Source organism: Mesocricetus auratus, unplaced genomic scaffold, assembly GCF_017639785.1.
Source record: "Mesocricetus auratus isolate SY011 unplaced genomic scaffold, BCM_Maur_2.0 Super-Scaffold_100014, whole genome shotgun sequence".
Classification (NCBI taxonomy): domain Eukaryota; kingdom Metazoa; phylum Chordata; class Mammalia; order Rodentia; family Cricetidae; genus Mesocricetus; species Mesocricetus auratus.
In genome coordinates, this window is record NW_024429197.1 from 57,155,359 (window position 1) to 57,176,020 (window position 20,662).

At 42.0% G+C, this 20,662-nt stretch overlaps 1 protein-coding gene across 1 annotated transcript in view; it reads right to left on the reverse strand.

Moving 5' to 3' along the window:
* Positions 1 to 12,978, reverse strand: part of Lurap1l (leucine rich adaptor protein 1 like) — a 38,016-nt gene extending 25,038 nt beyond the window's left edge. The window contains exon 1 of the mRNA XM_005082180.4: positions 11,983 to 12,978. Coding sequence (XP_005082237.1) covers positions 11,983 to 12,273 — 291 coding nt within the window. The 5' untranslated portion in view covers positions 12,274 to 12,978. The remainder of the gene's footprint in view (positions 1 to 11,982) is intronic.
* Positions 12,979 to 20,662: the final 7,684 nt, after the last annotated feature.

Below are 20,662 nucleotides of genomic sequence, written 5' to 3' on the forward strand. Positions count from 1 at the left end.
ACCAATATTGCCAATGGCTAAAAGTATGTGCCATGTTTACTTCATGCCTTCTACTGAAACACTTCCTGAGGTGGAGATGTGGAGCCCCGTCTAGGGAATGTATTCCTACGGTGAAGTGGTGTGCTTGTGAGTTTTCATCCAGGCCTGATCCAACAAGAAGTGAGGATTTGGAAATACAAGCTGCTTCATCTTACTACAACAAAATCAAGTCAGTGACTTTTTAAAAAAAATCTTAACTGTACATTCCTCTGCAAGAACTGGGTGAAATCCAACTGGAATCCATTTGTCTCAAGACTGAATGCAAACAAACATGACCTAACACTTCATGTGGTAAAACTGCAGAGCATTCCCAGTAGTGATGCTGGACTTTTGGAATTGGAGTGTACATGGAAATACATTTCCTCTATTTATGTTGGCCAAGCCCTTACACCTGGAACAACCAGTTCTGGAAGCGGGAAAGCTGGCCTGTGCTTATCAGTGTGTGAACTCTCTCCATTTCTGAATCTTCGTTTTCAACTCAGCAGCGTGAGCATTTGCTGTTGCTCCTAAGAGGGTTAACTAACAGTGAGAGGTTAAGTGTAAGAGTGACAGAGCAGGCAATAATCCCTCCGGCCCACGTGATCACTGGTGCCAATGAAGAAGACGGTGCAGCCTGCCAACCATAAGCAGAACTCATAATATGACCCTAAATCAGTGCAGGCATCCGAGAAGATAGTTCCATCTTGTCCCAAGCACAGCAGTGGAGAATGGAGAGTTCAGTTCCTTTTGGTATGCATTGCCATGACATGTACAGGTTGATATGGTAGTGGCTACTTCTTCGGTTTGTACACATCCCTCTCTGTAACTTGTCTAACAAAAACAGCGCAGAGAATACTCATTCTGTTTAAGCACCAGGTAAAGAAGTTATCCCTTTTATTCAGATTACAATTACTGAATACCTTCTGTAGGGCAAAATCTCCCCCATTAACCTTTTAAGGTTTCTCATGGATTGAATGATTTAGTAAAGAGAAGACTTTCTGGGACAGAACTGGCATGAGCCAAGCAGGAAGAGACATTTCCGCATGCTGTTCTGAGGCCTTTCTGATGCTTTGGGCAGACCAACTCATATCATCTAACTCAGTAGTTCTTAGCCTTCCTAATGCTGCGACCCTTCATGATGTGGTGACCCCCAAACATAAGATTATTTTCATTGCTACTTCATAACTGCAATTTTGCTACTGTTACAAAGTGTAATGTAAATATCTGATATGCAACCCACGTGGTGGCCTACAGGTTGAGAAGCACCGATCGAATCCCGGTCTCCGGTATGCTTTTGTAAGACAGGTCCTGGCAGTGTTCTGTCACAAAAATGTCTAAAGGAAAAATCTGAAGTCAGCATGCACAGGAGAGAAAAAAAGAAGACATGTACCCCCATCCCTCTCCTGCCCCCACCATGGATGTCTCCCTTGGGAAACACTAAACTATTGAGAGTCACAGCAGTACAGCAATATTGTATTTGCAGTATTTAGACATTTAAGACTCTTTAGGGGTAGAGATGTGTGTGTGTGTGTGTGTGTATGTGTGTGTGTGTGTGTGTGTGTGTTGTGTTGAAAGCTGGAAAAGGAAGAGAATGAGATAGAGAAATAGGAGGGTTAGGGGACTCAGGGTAAGCACAATGCATTGTTGTGGGCCCAGATTTTCACAACTCTTATGGAAACGTTAAAATATTATGAAACAAATGATTTTTAAATGCCTGCCACATATTTAGAATTTTTCCTGTGGAGGATTTGAATTAGAAAGACTGATTATAGGCAGGAAAATTCCATGCAGTGGTACTTCTCAAAAGGCAAAGACCGATGCCTTTGGGAAAGGCAGTGTTCACACAGCTGTGAACAAACAAAAATGTTCGGAAGGGAACATACAGTTACTGCTTTAGTTAAAACACTAGCTTATGTGATGACCATTTTAATCTTTCTAATTAATGCAGTTTCAAATGAAGACACATGTACATAAATGGGTAGATTCATCCTATAGAGAACATTCAAGAAAGCTAGTGTTCCTCTTTCCACTCACTCATTTACCCATGGGGACCTTGCTTTTGTGAAGATCACTACAAGTTTGTTAAGTGTTTCAAACACCTCAGATCAATGTGCCTCAGCCACAATGTCCTCCTAATGCCCTGGTTCCAGACTGAACTCCAAGCCAAGGACAGTCAGGGAGTTCATACCCTAAATGCCACTTAGCTCTCAAGTGAGGCTGTCAAATTAAATGATTACTCATTTGCAGCTAAAAATGTGCAAATGGCACCATGTAGCTATATTTCTCTATGCGCACCAAATTATATGAATTCTAATCTTTGTGTGTTTGTGCGTCTGTGTGAGTGTGTGTGTGTGTCTATGTGTGAGTGTGTGCACATGTGTGTTTGTGTGTGTGCGTGTGTACATGTGTGTCTGTGTGTGTGTACACGTGTGTGTTTGTTTATGACTCTGTGTGTGTGTGTGTGTGTGGTGTTAAATTGTCTCTTCACCCTGAAACCTCAAAATCTCATTACAGAGCAGGCTGGCATGGCAGAACTGGGTGCGCATGCTCTCTGCACAGGCAAAGAAGAGCAGCTCCACTCCGTGCTGTGCTGGTTCCACTCCTAGGCACATGGTAGCTGGGATAAGCTGTGTGTGAGGACAGGGGAGGGCCTGCAAGGAAGGACCAGGTCTCCAACACTCTTTCAAAGCAGGTAGAAAACAGTTCTTTATTTTCTTAGGCTGGTTACCACCATCTCAGACAGCAGGAAGATGTCGCGATCTCTATTCCAGAGCCTGGTTCCAAATGACTGGGTCTGGCTGGCGTCAGGCAAAGGAAACACTGCTAGTGCTCTCAGATATGAGAGCTGGAAACAGAGTGAGTGCACTTTAATTCATAGTTAGCTCTAAGTAAATGGCTAGTAGGCCTTTGGGAAACAGAAGCATCAAACTGATTAGCCACCGCGATGACCTAGAATTGATTATGTTGTGGGAGAAGAGAGACTGAATAATGCCACTAGCCACATTGGGATCCAGGATCTGACACTGCCACATCAGCGGAGTGTCCTATGAAGTCACATTTGTGTAACTTTTCAAACTTTCACCCCATGGAAACCTTTTACTGAAGCTCCATGAATGTCTTTCGAACAAGAACATTATTTCCATACAGATTTTTGTCAGTTCAGTCTTTATCTGCCTATAACTCATGAAGTTTTACAGTGTGACTAAAACCACTGATCTAAGTGATAAAACTGAATTATACTGGGGGTACGGAGTGTGTTATCTCTGCAGTGCAATTTTATAGTCACACGGTAGTGGCAGAGGACTAAAGTGCAGGTTCTCATTCTCGTCCATGAGTCATGTATAATCCTAAAAAGAAGCTTTTCTGTGCCCTTAATTATTTCTAATACTCTAGTCTTCACAGGGACTATTTTTTCTCTTAAAAGCCTTTATTTAATCATTTTTGATGTGCCCAATGCTTTTTTTCTTCAACTACCCTAGCCAGTATCATCCAGGCTATCATGAGTACTGCATAGAATGTTTTGCAACTGCCTAGAAGTATTTATTAATCCCATTATTTCCTACTTGGGATGGACCGAATTCTGGGCACAAAATTATTTTATTCACGTTTTTTGACTTTTGTTTTGCTCGCATTTGGTTGTGACTATACCTGGCTCTTCCCTCTTGAGGGAAGGAAGTATTTAATTTGCTTTTGTTTGTTTGCTTGATTTTTTTTCCCCTAATTTTATAGGAGCCCACAGTTGGGAGACTTTGGATATTTCAAAGAGACTGAACTTTTAAAGTGTTTGGATTTTTTTTGAAACAATGTGGGATTTTTAAAGTTACACTATGGTTTATTTTGTGACGCTAACATCTTGGGGATAAACAAGCAAGGATTATGAGTCAATAGAGATATGTTTTGTGTCAGGTTGACAAGGGTTCAATTGTGCTGTTGGTTTGTTGTCCATTTGACAGAGCTTGACTCATCTAGGAAGAGAGGATTTTGATTGAGAAGTTACTTCCCCGTCAGATTGGCCTGTAAGTCTGGGGGCAGTTTCTTGATTAGGGATTGATATGGGAGGGTCCAGTTCACTGAGAGTGGGTTCAGCCCTGGTTGGACGGTTCTGGACTATACCAAAAAAGAAAGCTGAGCAAGCAATGCTTCTTCGTGGCCTCTGCTTCAATTCCTGCTTCCAGATTCCTACCTTGATTTCCTGCCCTGACTTCTCTACATGAAAGACTACAAGCTATGAGAGGAAACAATCCCTTTTCTTCCTAGTTGCTTCTGATTATGGTGTCTTTTCATAGCAACACAGAGTATGTTAATACAACGTCATTCTCTTGGTTCTGTTCCTCTAGAAAACCCTAACTAATAAAGTATGTATATATAATTAATTCCTTAGGTCCAAAAATTTATAACATATTAACATCGAATGTCAGCAATATTTATTGCATTAATAACAATAGTTCAAATTTCTATCTCATGTACATATATAATCTACTTGCCACTACCAATGATTTAGGTTATTCAGCTCTTTTTTAATAAATGTGTTTGTAGGGGGATATACATGTTGTATGTGTTTGTATGTAAGTAGATGCATATATATGTGCTTGCGTGTGGAAGAAAACCAACCTCTGTCATCCTAGAGAATGTCATATGCTTCCTTTAGCACAGGGCTTCTCAGGGGCCAGGAAATGATGAAGTAAGCTAGACTGGCCAGCCAGGGAGCCCCTGGGATCCTCCCAAGTCTTTCTTTGCAGTTCTGGGATTACAATCATGCACCATCATGCCAGGCACTTTTATGTGTGTTTTGGGATTGAACTCAGGTCATCATGTTCATAAGGCAAGCATTTAACAGATTGAGCTCTCTCTCAGTTTTCTTGGGCTTTTAGTAATCACGTACAGTGATAAACATACACACAAACTGTACTTTTACACAAATTTATGATGATTTTTGGGATAAATCCTGCTACAGCACTGCCAGTGCCAGAACTAATAGGCTACAAAAGGAGCACCTTTGTTTTGTTTTGTTTTTTTAAACAATAAACATCAAGATCATCAAGGTGCTTTCAGCACACCCGCCCACAGCAGAGCACCATGGACCATTTCTTCCAGTGTACAATGCAGCACATTAGCTCTCTCTTTGCAGACAAGCATCAAAGTTTAGTGCTGTTAATCTCTAAAGGTACAACACAATCACAACATCCTTAGTATGCTTTGAAGCCACAGGTATGCATGATAGATGATAGGTAGATTACGATGGACAGATGATAGGTAGATAGATGGTAGATGGTTAACAAAAATAAAAGCAACTAGGAAAACAGCTGCTAAGAATCATGAATATAGGTGGGCATGATGGCACATGACTTTAACCCCAGCTCTCTGGAGGCAGAGTTAGGTAGATCTCTGAGTTCAAGGCCAGTCTGGTTTGTATAGTAAGACTCTGATAAACTAAAAGTCTCTACACAGTGATACTTCTGGTATTAAAACTTGCTGTTGATTCATCTGGAACTCCAGTTTGTGTTCATTCATTCATTCACTCACTCATTCATTTATTCATTCATTCATCCATTTTCTCTGTGTGTGTGTGTGTGTGTATGTGTGTGTGTCAGAGATCAATGTTGAGTGTTTTTTTTTCTATTGTTCTCTACCTTATTTAGGGGGCTGGGTCCTGTACAGACTAGAACTCAACAAACTTAGCTAGACTATGGGGTCAGTCAGCTGTGTGAACCCCCACAACAGGTAATTTTTTAATTTAAGAACGTGTTCTTTACCTGTGTGTCAATAATTCCAAACCACATTATTGGGTATGCATTGGGACGTTGGTTTGTGGAAGTGTGATGGCTTTCAAGTTGTATGTTTACCTTCTATGAGTTTCTGGCAAAACTGCACTAGGGTTACTGTCAGTGCCACTCATTAAGCAAGCAATTCTCAGAAGATTTACTTCTTACATTAAGAATGCTAACATTCTGTGACAAAATGACAGAAGCAGCTGACTTCAATAAAGAAATAAAATGGAAAGGATGTGATTGCTCCTAGGTATGCTGGAGGAGAAAGTTTATCATATCATAGATAAAAGGGAGAGCATAGCCAGAGGCAGGGACATCTGGGAGAGTCCAGGGTGAACATGACCCTGAGCCCCTTGAGGAGAGGTGGGGAGGAGAGCGCCAGACCAAGAGCCCAGCGGGACTGGGTATTCCAGCCACACCCTTAACAGGTAGGGACTGAGGGATGCAGGTCTGGAGGCTAGGTACACTTTGATATGCTAAACTGGCCCCTAACATCAGCTACAGCTGGGAACTAGCTGTCCTTCAGGTCTTTATCCCTAGGTTAAAACCTTAATTTGCATGGCTGCCAGAGTCACCAGCAGGGCTCATCCTCATGAGTCACCCCCACAACCAGGCTCCCCAGTCTTCACTGTGGCATCTGGCACCTGCTGACATGCTGGCTTGTCATCCTTTTCAGGCCAGTTGCATCCCCTTTACTCTTTGCAACCATCTTGAGAACTCATTAAGGAAAATGTCTTCCACTTCCTGCTTCTACCTTGAGGGGTCTAAGTGTTAAAAACTCTCCTTGTCTACACTGATGTGTGCCCAAAGCAAGTGTGCAGTTAATTTAATGAAATGAAAATCTGCTTTTAGGGAATTTTAAAGCTTTTTGCTTTGTTGTTTTTGTTTTTTAAACTACAAAAGCAAGGAAGCCGCGCCATCTATGATTTTTTTCTTTCAACAAACGTTAAATTTATTTATTTTATATTATGTGTCTGAATGCTTTGCTGCGTGTATGTATGTGGATGCTGGAAACCCAAACTGGGTCCTCCCCAAAAGCAGTAGGGGCTCTTAACTGCTAAGGCACTTGTTGAGCCCCGTTTTTTTTCCATGTTTATTTGTGTCTAGTCCAAGGTGTTGCTCTGGAAAATTTATTAAAGCAAAAGTTGACAACCAATTGCAGTATGTGACTGTGTAATAGTAAGAAAGTCTAAATCACTGCCTTCAAATTTTTATGCTCACTGATTTCGAAATCTGCAAACTATGAGCCTAAGGAGCTAACCATGCACAAACTTATTGGGCAGATTTTGTATCAAAGGCCGAGTATCTACCTCCAGTTTCACAATAAATTTCACGTGAGATCCTACATTTCTTTCTTGTTGTCAAATTTCCTAATCTCTAACTTCAAAATTACAGCTGTTCACCTTTGTCCCCCCCAAAAAAAATTACTTAGGATTGGCCTATTGTATCCAATTATGCTTGCAACCAATTTTACCAATATTTCCCTTACATGTGGCACTATTTGTGCTATTAAGAAGGGTTTCAACCAATGACAATTTATGCTGGAGAGGATGTGGTGAAAGGGGGACACTCCTCCATTGCTGGTGGGAGTGCCAACTGGTTCAGCCACTTTGGAAATCAGTATGGAGATTCCTCAGAAAAATGGGAATAAACCTACCACAAGACCCAGCAACTCCACTCTTAGGCATATATCCAAAAGATGCCCATTCATACAACAAAGATGTCTGTTCCACTATGTTCATAGCAGCTTTATTTGTAATAGCCAGAACTTGGAAGCAACCTAGATGTCCCTCAACCGAAGAGTGGATAGAGAAAATGTGGTACATCTACACAATGGAGTACTATTCAGCAGAAAAAAACAATGGAATCATGAGATTCACAGGCAAATGGATGACACTAGAAGAAACCTTCCTGAGTGAGGTAACTCAGTCACAAAAAGAGAAACATGGCATGTACTCTCTCATATATGGATTTTAGACATAGACCTGGGGAGTGCCAGCCTACAATCCTATGGCCAGAGAGTCTGGGAAACAGAAACTTCATTTAGTGGCTGATCGAAGAAGAGGCAGACTCCCTTGGTTAAGTACTGAGCTGAACTCAAGAAAGCCAGTAACAGAGAGGGAGGACTGATGATCAAAGAGATTAAGACTGGGCTGGTTTAACCCCCAGAAACAGCTGACCAGACAAAGGTTAACTCTTGAATCCCAGGCATTAGCTTGGGAAGCCAGCATGGGACTGATCAAGACCCCCTGAATCTGGGTGTCAGTGAAGAGGCCTAGGGAATCTATTGAGCCTTGGGCAGCAGATCAGTACCCATCCCAAGTATACACACGGACTTTGGACTCCCATCCAACAATGTGAGGTGCACTCTCACCCTGAACTCTTGGGGAAGGGTCTAGGCCCTGCCCTATATGAAATGACAGACTATGGACACCCCCATGGAGGGCCTCACCCTCCCTGGGGGAGTGAGGGGATAACGGGGGGGGGGGCATGGGAGGAGGGGAGGGAAAGGGAGAGGGACCTGGAACTGACTTGTGAAGCAACCTTGTTTCTTATCTAAATTTAAACTGGAAAATAAAATAAAAATAAATAAATAAAAAATAAATTAGGAACAAAAAAAAATAAGAAGGGTTTCAACTTTAAGCAGTTTGGACAGAAACAGCTGTCTCCTCTTCAGCCTCTTTACTCACTTTTCTGCTTCACAAACTACCTCCCTGATCTCTAAGAGCCACAACATTTATAGACAATAATAGAAGACGTTATCCATGGAAGCATGAAAGAAGATGACAGAGATGAAGAGATGGTTCACAGGTGTTCAGTGGGAAACAGGCTTGCTGCACAAGCATAAGGACCAATGTCTGGATCCCTGGAATCCACACAAATGCCAGATGCATTCATATAACCCAGTGAACAAGTTGGCTAGCTAGACTAGCCAAATGGGTGAGCACTACCTCCATGTGTAAGGTGGAAACCAATGGAGGAAGACATATGATGTCAACCTACACTTGCACTCACAGACACATATCCAGACACATGCAAACATGTCAGGGGGAAAAGTGCTAAAGAAGAGAACAGAGATAACGGTGGGATCGTATGTATATAAAAACCTCAGTGTCTGCTGCGCTGTGACCTTGAGGGCACTCATCCGTTCTATTAGGAAAAGAAGAAATGCCTAATCTGGGAGACACCAAGAAAGACTTTTGCATAGCTAGAGTGTTTTTGAGGAAGGGATGGTGAAGACAATCAAAACAAAAACAAACAAACAAACAAAAACAAACTGATTCTAGACCATCGAATCTATGAACAACTCAAAATAAGGAGTAGGATTGAGCATATTCCTAAAGAGGTTGATTCAGTGCTAGGCCATAGGACAGGAAGGTTGAACCCATGCTAGCTGCCTACATCCTCTACTTTGGGATGCTAGAAGACAGAAGGAACTGTATCCATCCCATCTTTGCAGCAAAACCACCACCAATACAATGAGACAAGTTAGTCACTTTGCAATTATGCCTAAGCAAGGGTTTTGAATACCCACAAGAATAACATAGACATAGAGGAAAATGATGCCCTTCTTGACAAAGAAATATACCTCCACTACCTTCTGAATTTATGAGACCAGTGTTTGAAAGATTTATTCAATGGTGTCCTTTATTAGAACACAGTTTATCACAAAGCATCTATTCTGACATAAATTTTTCTCAGTCTGCAGACATTGAGACATCACAGAGAAAATACAAAAAAAAAGTTTCATCAATTTGTTGTTGTTGTCCTTGCCTTTTCAAAAGTTAATAGCAGAGTGCTGGATAAATGGCTCAGCAGTTAAAAGCACTTGTTCTTTCAGAGGACCCGTGTTCCGTTCCCAGTACCCATAAGGTGGCTCACAACTGTCTGTTATTCCACTTCTGGAGCATCAAACACACATTATGGTCTTCGAGAATGCCAGGTATGAACAAGCTGAGCATTCATACACATAACAAAAATAAATCTTTTTTTTTTAAAAATTGATACATGGTGGTCAAAATAAATAGCAAGATATAGTTGAAAGAAAAGATTTTTATCAACGTGGAATTTTCCATTAGGAAAAATAGATGTCTGTTAGATATTCTCAGTTGAAAATGACCAGTTTTCATTGTCCTACAGAATTCAGCACAACGAATAAAGGGCAAATAAGTGGAAGAGATTTGAAAGCCCTCAGTAGACAAATGCATTGAAAAACATTTGTTTCTACAATTATGAATTTAGATTGTGAGGGTATACATACATGTGCATGTGACTCCATGGTGTTTGTGTGTTGGTCAGAGCACAGCTTTCAGGAGCTGACTCTCCATGTGAGTCCTGGTTGTCAGGTTCAGGGGCAAGAATCTTTACACCCTGTAAGGCCCAGTATTTCCCAAACTTCCTAATGCTGCAACCCTTAATACAGTTCTTCATGTTGTGATGACCCCAACCATAAAATTATTGTGATGCTACTTCATCACTATATTTTTGCTACCATTATGAATTTTAATGTAAATATCTGATATGTGATCCCCAAAGGGGTCATGAGCCACATGTTGAGAACCATTGCCTAGACTGAAAAGTGTTTTCAGCAGTGACTCTGACGTTGCATGTTTGGGGTGCTTAGAGTCTACTCACTTCCTTTACTTTTTTATTTTATATTTCAGAGTTCATTGCTTACTATGATATGGTAACTCCTTAATAAGTGTTTGGTGGGATTAATATGCATAACTTGTATATGTGTATTTAGATATACTTAGTGAAATATGAATAGTAATAAAATCTACAATGTAAAGATATATATATATATATATACAAATATTCAGTTACATGCAGAAATATACATATATTTCAATATTGGGAAGATTCTCAGCTGGTAAGTGATTTTTTTTTTTTTTTGGTCTTTCGAGACAGGGTTTCTCTGTGGCTTTGGAGGCTGTCCTGGAACTCACTTGGTAGTCCAGGCTGTTCTCGAACTCACAGATATCCGCCTGCCTCTGCCTCCCGAGTGCTGGGATTAAAGGTGTGCGCCACCAACGCCCGGCCGGTAAGTGAATATTTAAGACAGGAAGACCTTAAGCAGACCAGGTTTAGAGACCTAGTGAAGGTCTTTGGAGAGATATTCCGTAGTGTTTTGATAGGTCATGAGCTCTGAAAACTGTCACTTTGCTTGGAATTTATTAATAATGTCTTCCAATCACAGAAAGTGAGAATGGAAGGAAGCTTAGACATGAACCCAATCAGATAGGCTACTTCTGTGGGAAGCCCTTCTCACGCCCTGGGGACTGAAGGCCGCTCTTGGAACCTTCCTCCCCAGCAAGTTGGCAGAAATTGCTATTGGTTTGTGCACATTTTCTTCAGAAGGCTTAGAAAAAGATAATTTCCTCCAACCAGCTCATCACTGTAAAGAATGAAATCTGTAGAAGCTAAGACTGGCCGAAGAAGAGCTCAAGGCCAATGAATGAATGCCTCAGTCTAAGCACATCCGGAATAACGAGTCTTAAATCTACTTGACCCATTGTCCTAATCCGAGGTTAACATAAACGGCAGAGAAAACAAGTGCTGATTGAGGAATAGAGGAAAGGGTAGGAGGCGGTCATTAGCAAATCCCCGGGCTCAGGTCACCTGCTCTCCGGGATCAAAACAGTGAAACAAGCCATTCATAGGCACACCAAGGGCGAGTAGCCATTGTCTTCAGAACCAGCTGTGGAGAATCTACTCTACAGTGGCTTTGGGACAGCTGCAGCTGCTGCATTAAAGGGAGGGTGGAGGAGAGCAAACTACCGAGGCAGGCTTGGACCCCGCCGCGCCACCTCCCGGACAACTGGGAGGCATTTCTGCGTTAAGTGCCTTGGACTAAACCACCCTTTGAACCAAGGCAAAGCATAAACGGCTCGCAGCAGGCCCAGACCGGCGCAGCAACTGCGGGCCTTCGGCAGGCTGGTGCAGGAGAATCTGCGGCTGGCAGCTGCAGAGTGGTGCGCAGTGAGCGCCTCTTACTATAAAATAGAGCCGACTGAGCTGCAAGAGTACCCCGTGAACCAGCAAAGTCCTCAGGGTCCAAGCTAAGCTGCAGCCAAGTCCAGAGGCGAGTTCCCGCTCTCCTCCTCCTCCTCACGGCCTCTCCTCGACTCCCGCACCACCCTCCCGGGTCTCAGGCCCCCCGGTCCCCAGGTCGCCGCTGACGCATCGCACTCACCATCTCCTGCCTGAGGACGTGCAGTTTGGTCTCCAGCCTCTCCAGGGCGCTGGGGTGGCTGCGTCGTGGAGAGCCAGAGGCAGGGGAGGATGAAGAGGAGGAGGACACAGAGGGCGCGAAGCTGCTGCAGCTACTGCTGCTGCTGCAGCTCCCGCCAGCCCCGCTGGGGTCCGCAGCCCCTTCTCGGGGCGCCGGCTCCTCCCCGCGCAGCGAGCGCGCTAGGCTCTCGGGCACTTTGCGCCCCAGCTTCAGCTCGATGTCTCTGAGGTCTGGCAACGGGCCGTCGTCCATGACTCTCTGAGAGTGGGCGACGCTGACAGTAAAGGCAGAGGGCGCAAGGAGGCGGCGGCCTGGCGGAGTCAGGAGCTCAGCAGCCGGCTCCCCGGGCCGGGCCTGGGTCCCGGCGGGCGTCCGTGCGCTCCATGCCGCGGGCGCAGTCGGCGGATCCGCACTCGGTCGCAGTTCCAGGTTCTGGTGCTCCGCAGCTAGCAAGATTAGCCGGATCACTTCATTCCTTCCTCTCTGGTCACTCCACCTCCAATTTGAGGTAATTGATACTGCAGAGAAGGGCAAAAGCTAGTTCGTTATGCCAAGAGACAGGAGAGGGCAATGGAACCTGCTCGATGAGGGGGAAATTGCCATTTCAAACTGTCCATTCACATCTCTGCGCCGTTCACAGTGCCCATCTGGTATTACACCACACGGCATAACGATGTGGCCACACTCCCGGGTCGTTTCATTTTCCAGCCATATGTCTCCAAGGATCGGACTTCAGTGGATCGTCAGAGAAAAAAAAAAAAAAAGAGAATGCGTTATGGACGCATTTAAAAAGAGAGATGTTAGTTTAGCCGGGGTTTAAGGGCTCCCTGGTTGCGGCAGCAGTGTCCTTCCCATTTAGGCTGCCTCATCCAAGTCATTGTGTTCCTCTGAGCCTCGGAAACTTTAAACTCGGCTGGCAGGTGGACCAAACCAGGGCCAACCCTTGTACCGTATGTCACAGACAAGAAGAGCAGCAAAATCTTCCCCATCCTGAAGCTATGGAACTAACTTCCAAGTCCTGCTTCAGCTGAGCATACCCATATTAGGTTACTAAATTAAAAGTTGTTCCGCTGACAAATACAACCTATCAAACACATTTTTAAAAGCAGAAGGATGCTTATTTTTGTGTTTTATATTTTGCTTTCTGCCTCCCCGTCTTCCTAAAAGTCAATATGCTTAGCATTAGAAAACTTGCCCAATAATTCCCCAAAGAAGATCAAAACAGATTTATTAAGTCAATAGTTCAATGAAAATGTACAATGAAATATAACTGCCCTAGCAATATTCCAATATACTACCACATGGTGAAATGAAAAATAGGATATATATATATACACACATATATATAAATAAAGTTAGGTGGCTTATTTCAAAGTCAACACCACCATTTATGGAATCAAAGGAGAACAAAATTAAACCTCAACTCTCCCATAAAACTGCATGTATTGTCTTAACGCTGGCAAACCGCAAGCTCATTGCATGAGGATTGCACTGTGGCGTGTAATTATGGACGCCTCTCATTTGAGTCATGGACAGCTTTTCATTATAAACTCGATCCAATGCAGAGCTGGGTGCAAAACAAACCACATGTGTTCAATATCTAACTTGAACTTGGTTCAAAACGTCGTTGTTAAATTATCATCAGTGGAGTACCTGTACATAACTCAGATAGTAGTTGACTTTCAAAATAACTTTAAAAAGATATGCGTCATTCTTACTTTTTAAGTATGTCTGCAGGAAAACCTTATAACACAAAGTGTGTTGTGCTTAGTTAACACTTTGCTCTGGTGAAATGTAAAACAAATTTAAGTTTTAAAAAAAGGCTAGTTATGTTAAACTTTGAAAGGTTCCATATGATGCCTTACGGTATTTTTGTTAAAATAGAAGTGTTTTGAAAGCCCAAATTTCCTAATTTGGGGAAAAACTTGGAGTTAAAATCCTTACTTAGTAGGCCTATAGTAGAATATGGTAGATTTTTTCTTCTCTATGGTCTGATACGATGATATTTCTCCCTTTAAATATCTGAAAATTGGATTCCTTTTAAACTTTTGGTCTTATGCACATTTCCTGTTCGTTTTAAAGAAAATGTGTGAGAGAGTTGGCCAGCAGCTCTTGCCATGGTGTGGGATATTAGTCATAAGCAGAAGCAGGGGAATCTAGATGGGCTGTGAGCTGCGAGCTACACCAGCAACAGTTGAAGGGGAAACCAAGGAGAAGAAGCAGGCAGACACTCTGACCCTCTCCCTTAACTGCTACCTGCCTGTTCCTACTTATCCATCTCAGCACTGTCCAAAACTCGGGGTGCTTACCCAAGCCCAAAGTCCTGGAAAGCAGACCTGTAAAAACACTGAGTTTGGAGAGTTTTTTCTGTTTTAGTAGGTGATAGGTCTGGGGGCTCCTTTAGGTCTAAGCTGTATTAGCCTTTTTACTTTACTAAAATGCATGAGCAAACTAAGAATGGACATCAAACATAGAGGCTCAACTTTCTCTCATGTTGGACTGTGTTCACAGAGAAGAGGGGCCTCTTATTTATTGTAGAAAATCCCTGTTGGTTAATTAAGTAGGAGTATTTTTGGATTCAGATGATACGTTCTCAAAGAATGCCCTGGTCACAACAGACTGAGGTGAGGCATGCTTCACACATTCCTCACTAAGAACACTTCCTGGTCAGAGCCCAGGACTTAGAGCCTAGGCAGACTCAGCAGGACTCAAGCGCCACTCCCTACCCTGCTGCAGCCTTTGTGGTTAAACAAGAACAGCCTACCATCTTTTCTCTGGCACTGACTCCAAGTCGGCCCAGCTCCTGCTGGCACAGAGTTCAAGGACTCGGGTAGTCTCTTCCTGAGACCCCACTTCCAACAGTGCAAAAGAAAACGAAGCTGCCGACGGGGTCAAATTGCCCTTAAGAGTTTTAGGAAGTAACTATTTAATAAGTATCATGTTCTTTGGATTTTGATTTCAATGCATAGAACTGCTGTGCCTGTGAATATTTTTGCTCAGCTTCTAGGTGGAACAAGGAAGAAGTCATAGCAAAGCTAAACAATGTTGTCCTTACCCACATACAGGACAATTATATCCTACTAAAGCCACTAAGGTTTCATCTGGCCCATTTACAATGCCATTTAACTTGCCTGTGATTTTGTTGATGGCTTCGAGTTGTTTGCAGAGTAACATCATTTAGTTCACTATTGCCACAACTATTGTCATCTATCTACCATTCGTCTAGCTCCCTGCCTCTCTATGCATGTCCTACCTTTTGTGTATCCGAAATGTTTCTGTCTAAAGAGCACAGTGACTTTAAATAGCACTCTCTGGAATCTAATTAATACTTATAATCAGAGCTAACCACTTCCTGAAGAGATTTAGTACATAATACTAAAAGTAGGTCACTAGCGTCTAAGCCTCCCTTATCCCTTCTTCACAATCCTTGTCAAATCTCACTTTGCCTTCATGACTAATGCATGATTCTCTCTTTCATGTTTTGTTCAGCGTTTCCAAACTGAGGAAATAGAGAAAGCTTGGTACTTTCCTCTATAGCCATCCCGGTGTGATTTACAGATGAAAATTTTGTTTCTGTGTTGCTAAATGTTTGCAACAGGCTCCGTGCAAATATGAAAAGAACTGACTTGTCACTTTCTACAGTGATGTAAATAACTCCACCATATCAATAGCTGATACTGAGTGAATTGGGGAAAGATGTGTAATAATATAATTCAGTATAGTGCTGCCAGTGTATAGGTCAGATAGATGTATAAATAATTGCTCTATTTATGTAAATAAATAATAGTAAATTACTTATGAAAATAAATACATTTACGAACATAAAGAAACCAAATATCAGAAAGTGATAATAAAAATTGAGGATTTGTCTTTGTTTTCATTTATGTAACCCAAAGTTTATACAAAACAATTTTTAAATAATAGGTATGGTTAGCAGTGGGTTGGCAAAAATCCTTGAAAATTTAACAAAAATTTCTTGCAGACTGGTATGGGCTGGCTCCTGGACACCTCTATTTCAGAGTTTCCAGTGTTGTGACAGGGGAATTAAATGCCCAGGACAGACAGCAGACAGTACATGAAATCACTTGTGTTTGTCATTGGATTGCCATAACAAAGTTTCCCAGAGTGGGGAGCTTAAAACAGTAACACTTTATTAATTTCAATTTTATAGGCTAAAGGTCTCAAGCGGTAGCTCAGTGGTCAAGGTGTCCCCTGGAAACACAGCTCCAGTCACTGCTTTCATATTTATTGGTTCTTCACTCCACATCTGTATCTCATATTGTTTCTTTTAAGGACATCTTATTGAATCACAGGTCTAAAAACCATAACTCAGTGTATCCCCTCATGTTAGCGAATTATAATTGAAGTGATCTTATTTCCCAGTAATCTCACACTCTGAATACTACAACTGAAAATTCATAAGCTCCCAAGGAGCCTCTGTGTGTGTGTGTGTGTGTGTGTGTGTGTGTGTGTGTGTGTGTGTGATTTTAAAAGCAGTTTGTGATACAATGAGAATACTTTTGTGGTCATAGCCAGACATGCAGAGCATTTGTATCATATATAAAAGATAAATGCTATGATTATGTTCTCAGAATGATACAGCAATGGCTACTGGTCATTATATCTGCCATACTCATATCCATATGTTGGGTCAGCAAGACGCTTTTTGTACCGGGAAAATATTTCAACTCAGAAAAGCAGAAATTGTTGTGATAACTCGGGGAAACGGTAGAAACATACAAGATGGAAGCTGTTACATTCTGAGTATGGGAGTGATGACCCAACCCTGTAGGTTTTTACTGTTTAATGCTCTAAATGATCCAAAGAACTAATACCATTAAAACTCCTCTGTGAAGATACATTGTAAACCCCAACAGATGAAAAACTCAGTGTTCTACTCATGGCAAGTAAGGAGGCTAGGACTACTAAATTCTACTACCAACTTCATGTTGTTTTCCTTCTGTTTTTTGTTTGTTTGATTCTGGTTATATATATATATATATTGTTTTGGTTTTAATGTTTAAGCGTGTTTTGCCTGCGTGTGTATCTGGGTACCACTTATGTGCCTGTTGCCCTCAGAGGCCAGAATGGGGCATTGGATCCCATGGAACTGGCATTACAAATGGTTGAGAACCACCATGTGGGTGCTGGGAATTGAACCCAGGTCCTCTGGAAAAGTAACCAACGCTATTAACAACTGAGCCATCGCTGCAACTCCCTACACAGTTTTCTTCACCTCCAAACGAACATTTGTTAGCTCTTGTCCAGAACACTTAAGGGTGGCCGGGCATGCTGGCACATACCTTTAATACCAGCACTTGGCAGGCAGAAGCAGGCAGATTTCTATGAGTGTGAGACTAACCTGGTCTACATGGTGAGTTTCAGGCTAGCAAGAGATATATATAGAGAAAGACTGTCTCAAAACAAAACAAAAAAAAATCCACCCCAAAACCAAAAAACAGAATGAAAAACAGAAACCAAATTATTAAGGGACTCATCTTCTGTCCTACACATTTTGAGTGGGGTTTACTAAACTGAGGCTTTGACCCAGAACCTCAGACAATCAAAGTAAGTAGTTGACCACTGAATAATGTCTTCAACCCTGAACACATACTTTTTATCTCACTATATAGCATTGGTTGGTTTGGACCTTTGAATGTAGACGAGACCGCCTTGAAATCAAAAGAGATCCACCTGCCTCTGCCTCCGAATGGCTGGGTTTAAAGGATTGTACCACCATATCCATCTAAACATACACTTTAAGAAATAAAAATGTAAAATCATCTTGTTATTTTTTTCTTATGAATTAGGGGAGTTCATGCACTATCTAAAGCAGAGATAAAAACCATAAGAGACAGAAAGAAGAAATAAAAAGGGGAGGCTAATTGAGACTGCTGCATAAGAGTCATAGTCAATAAGGCATGTGGGAAGGCAACTCCCATTGTCACCTCCCATTTCCTATAAACTCTCACACCCTGGGGAAGGACAAGGCCAATACTTGAGGTCAGATCTTCATCTGGGAGAACTCAGGTCCAGACAGATATGGGAATTAGTGGTCTGACTCACAAGTGATGGCCCCAAGGGAAGTGTAAAGGAGGGAAAAGTAAGTGCTTGTGAAAAGGTGCCCGATGAAAGTGTGGGCACTTAGCCGGGCAGTGGTGGCGCAGGCCTTTAATCCCAGCACTCGGGAGGCAGAGGCAGGCGGATCTCTGTGAGTTCGAGTCCCAGGACAGCCTCCAAAACAATACAGAGAAACCCTGTCTCGAAAAGCCAAAAAAAAAAAAAAGTGTTCACTTAGTGCATGATGGTAGTGGTATTGAGACCTTTCAGCCACGGATACTGCTCCTCTCTGTCTGATGAAGCAAATGCCAAGGGCACAGGCAACGTCTCAAGAAAAAAACATCAAGGCACCCTGACATTCCAGAAAGATGAAAGGCAACGGCAAGACTTGCTCAACTCCTCCGTTCCTGTGGTCTTTCTACAGCCAGGCCACCTATAGCAGCTGACTTTGTGGTGGCTGACCCTTAATTCCATAATAACCTTTGTTTATGGTCGTTCAAACTCTTCAAAGTTTATTTTTTAAAAAAAGTTCTGTTTCAATGACATCATGCAGTACCAGAAAGCATTTCATCTTCAGTTTGAACTCGTGACTCACTGTTCTCTCCTAAGAGGCCAATGGAGAAGATCTGATCAGAAATATCTGTGAAGTCACAACCTAGATATGGTCTCAAAACTGGATCGAGGTCAGAGGATGTATGTGAGCATCTTAAATGGAATGACTGTGTTCTTCGTTGAGACCTCTGGTTAACTAAAGTAGATAGAGCTTAGAGTTTCTTCAGTTCTTTTGCCGGCTATCAACTCCATACAGATGCCATAAGTATTTGGGTCATAGATCCATTACAGGAATGGTTTAGTTGACATATAACCTGACATTACATCACTCAGAATTGAGTGTGAATAGGGATTAGAGGGAAAAAGATTTCCTAGTTTACTGGAATGTAGCCTCTGGTTTACAGAACTTGGGTTTCTTGGTGTAATCTAAAACCTTTGCTTTGTGTTACAGCACCTTTCCTACTTATGCAAATTCACTTTGGCCTAAACAGTGCTTACAAGTCAAGCCATATTTGACTGAGAAAGCTTGAGTTTCACATATTTTTTCTTTTATTGAAAATAGATTTTTTTCATACAATATATTCTGATTACAGTTTCCTTTCCCTCTCTCCTCTGAGTTACTCCGCACCTCCCCTTCCATCTGGGTCCATCCCCTTTCTGTCCCACAATAGAAACAGAAATCTAAGGAATAATAATAAACTAAAGAAGAAAACAAGATGAACAGATAAAACAAAAAGTAACACCAGAATAGGACAAAACACACAGAAGGAAAAAGCCCTAGGAAAGGCAAAGTCAACATAGAGACCCACTCATTTGCACACTCAGGAACCCCATAAAGGCCTAAAACTCGAAAGCCGTACTAAATATGCAAAAGACCCGTAGGGTAAAAACGAAAATGAAAGAGGTAGAATTAAAAAAAAAGGAAAGAATAAAAAGTCCTGACACTGCATTATAAGACAAGGAACCTCGAAAGATGCCACTGAGTTCCTTTTCTGTTGGCCATCTGTTGCTAGACATGCAGTCTACCCTTAAGAGTAGTTTGTTTCCCCAGTGAGACTCTCTTTCAGAGAACTAGATTTTCATTTGCAAATGAATATCAATTGCAGAGATATTCTGGGTTAGCAGTGGGGCATGTGACCACTTCTTTGGGCTCTAGGCTCTAAGACCCCGGCTGCTACAGAGCTGGGCGGGCTCTTTGCACGCTGCCTCAGGCTCTGCTGTATGGAGACCACCTTGCTTCCTTGTTGTTCTCCATCCCCTCTGACTTTTACAGTCTTTCTCCTCCCTTTCCACAGGGTTCCCTAAGCCCCAAGGGAATGTTTAGGAATGTGTGTTCCAAGGTATCTCATTCTCTGTGTAATGTCTGCCTATGGGTCTCTGTATTTGTTCCCATCTGCTACAGGAAGAAACTTCTCTGGTGATGACTGAGCAAGTCATTGATCTTTGAATATAGCAGAATGTGCTGAGAATTAGAAGTCATTTTATTGCTATGTTTCTTTAGTAGAAGAGAAGAGTAGCATTTGGTTTTTCCCAGGTGCCTGGACTATCTAGTCTCAGGTTCTTGGTCACTCAATCCATCTTGGGTGTGGTTCCATCTTGTAGAATGGGCCTGAAGTCAAATCAGATCGTGGTCGGTTATTCCTACAAAGCTTGTGCTAGCATTGCATTAACATAACTTGCAGACTGGATACAATTGTAGATAGAAGGATTTGTTTCTAAGTTGGTATTTACTTTCCTTTTTTGGTAACAGTATTTCACATTGTTTAAACAAGCACTTCAAAACAGTGACAGACATATAAGGAAAAGACAAAGAAAAAAGAAAGCAATAGATGTTAATACCCAGAGATTGAGGTAGGAGAATAGCAGAGGCCAGCATAAGCTATAGAGTAATACCCTGATTCAAGAAACAAGCAAATAGAAACAAGGCTAACAAAAAAAAAAAAAAAAAAAAAAAAAAACAAAACCAACAAGCCATAAAGGAAGTTTTGAAGTCCTATGTCACAATGTCAGTCATTTGTGTTCAATACCA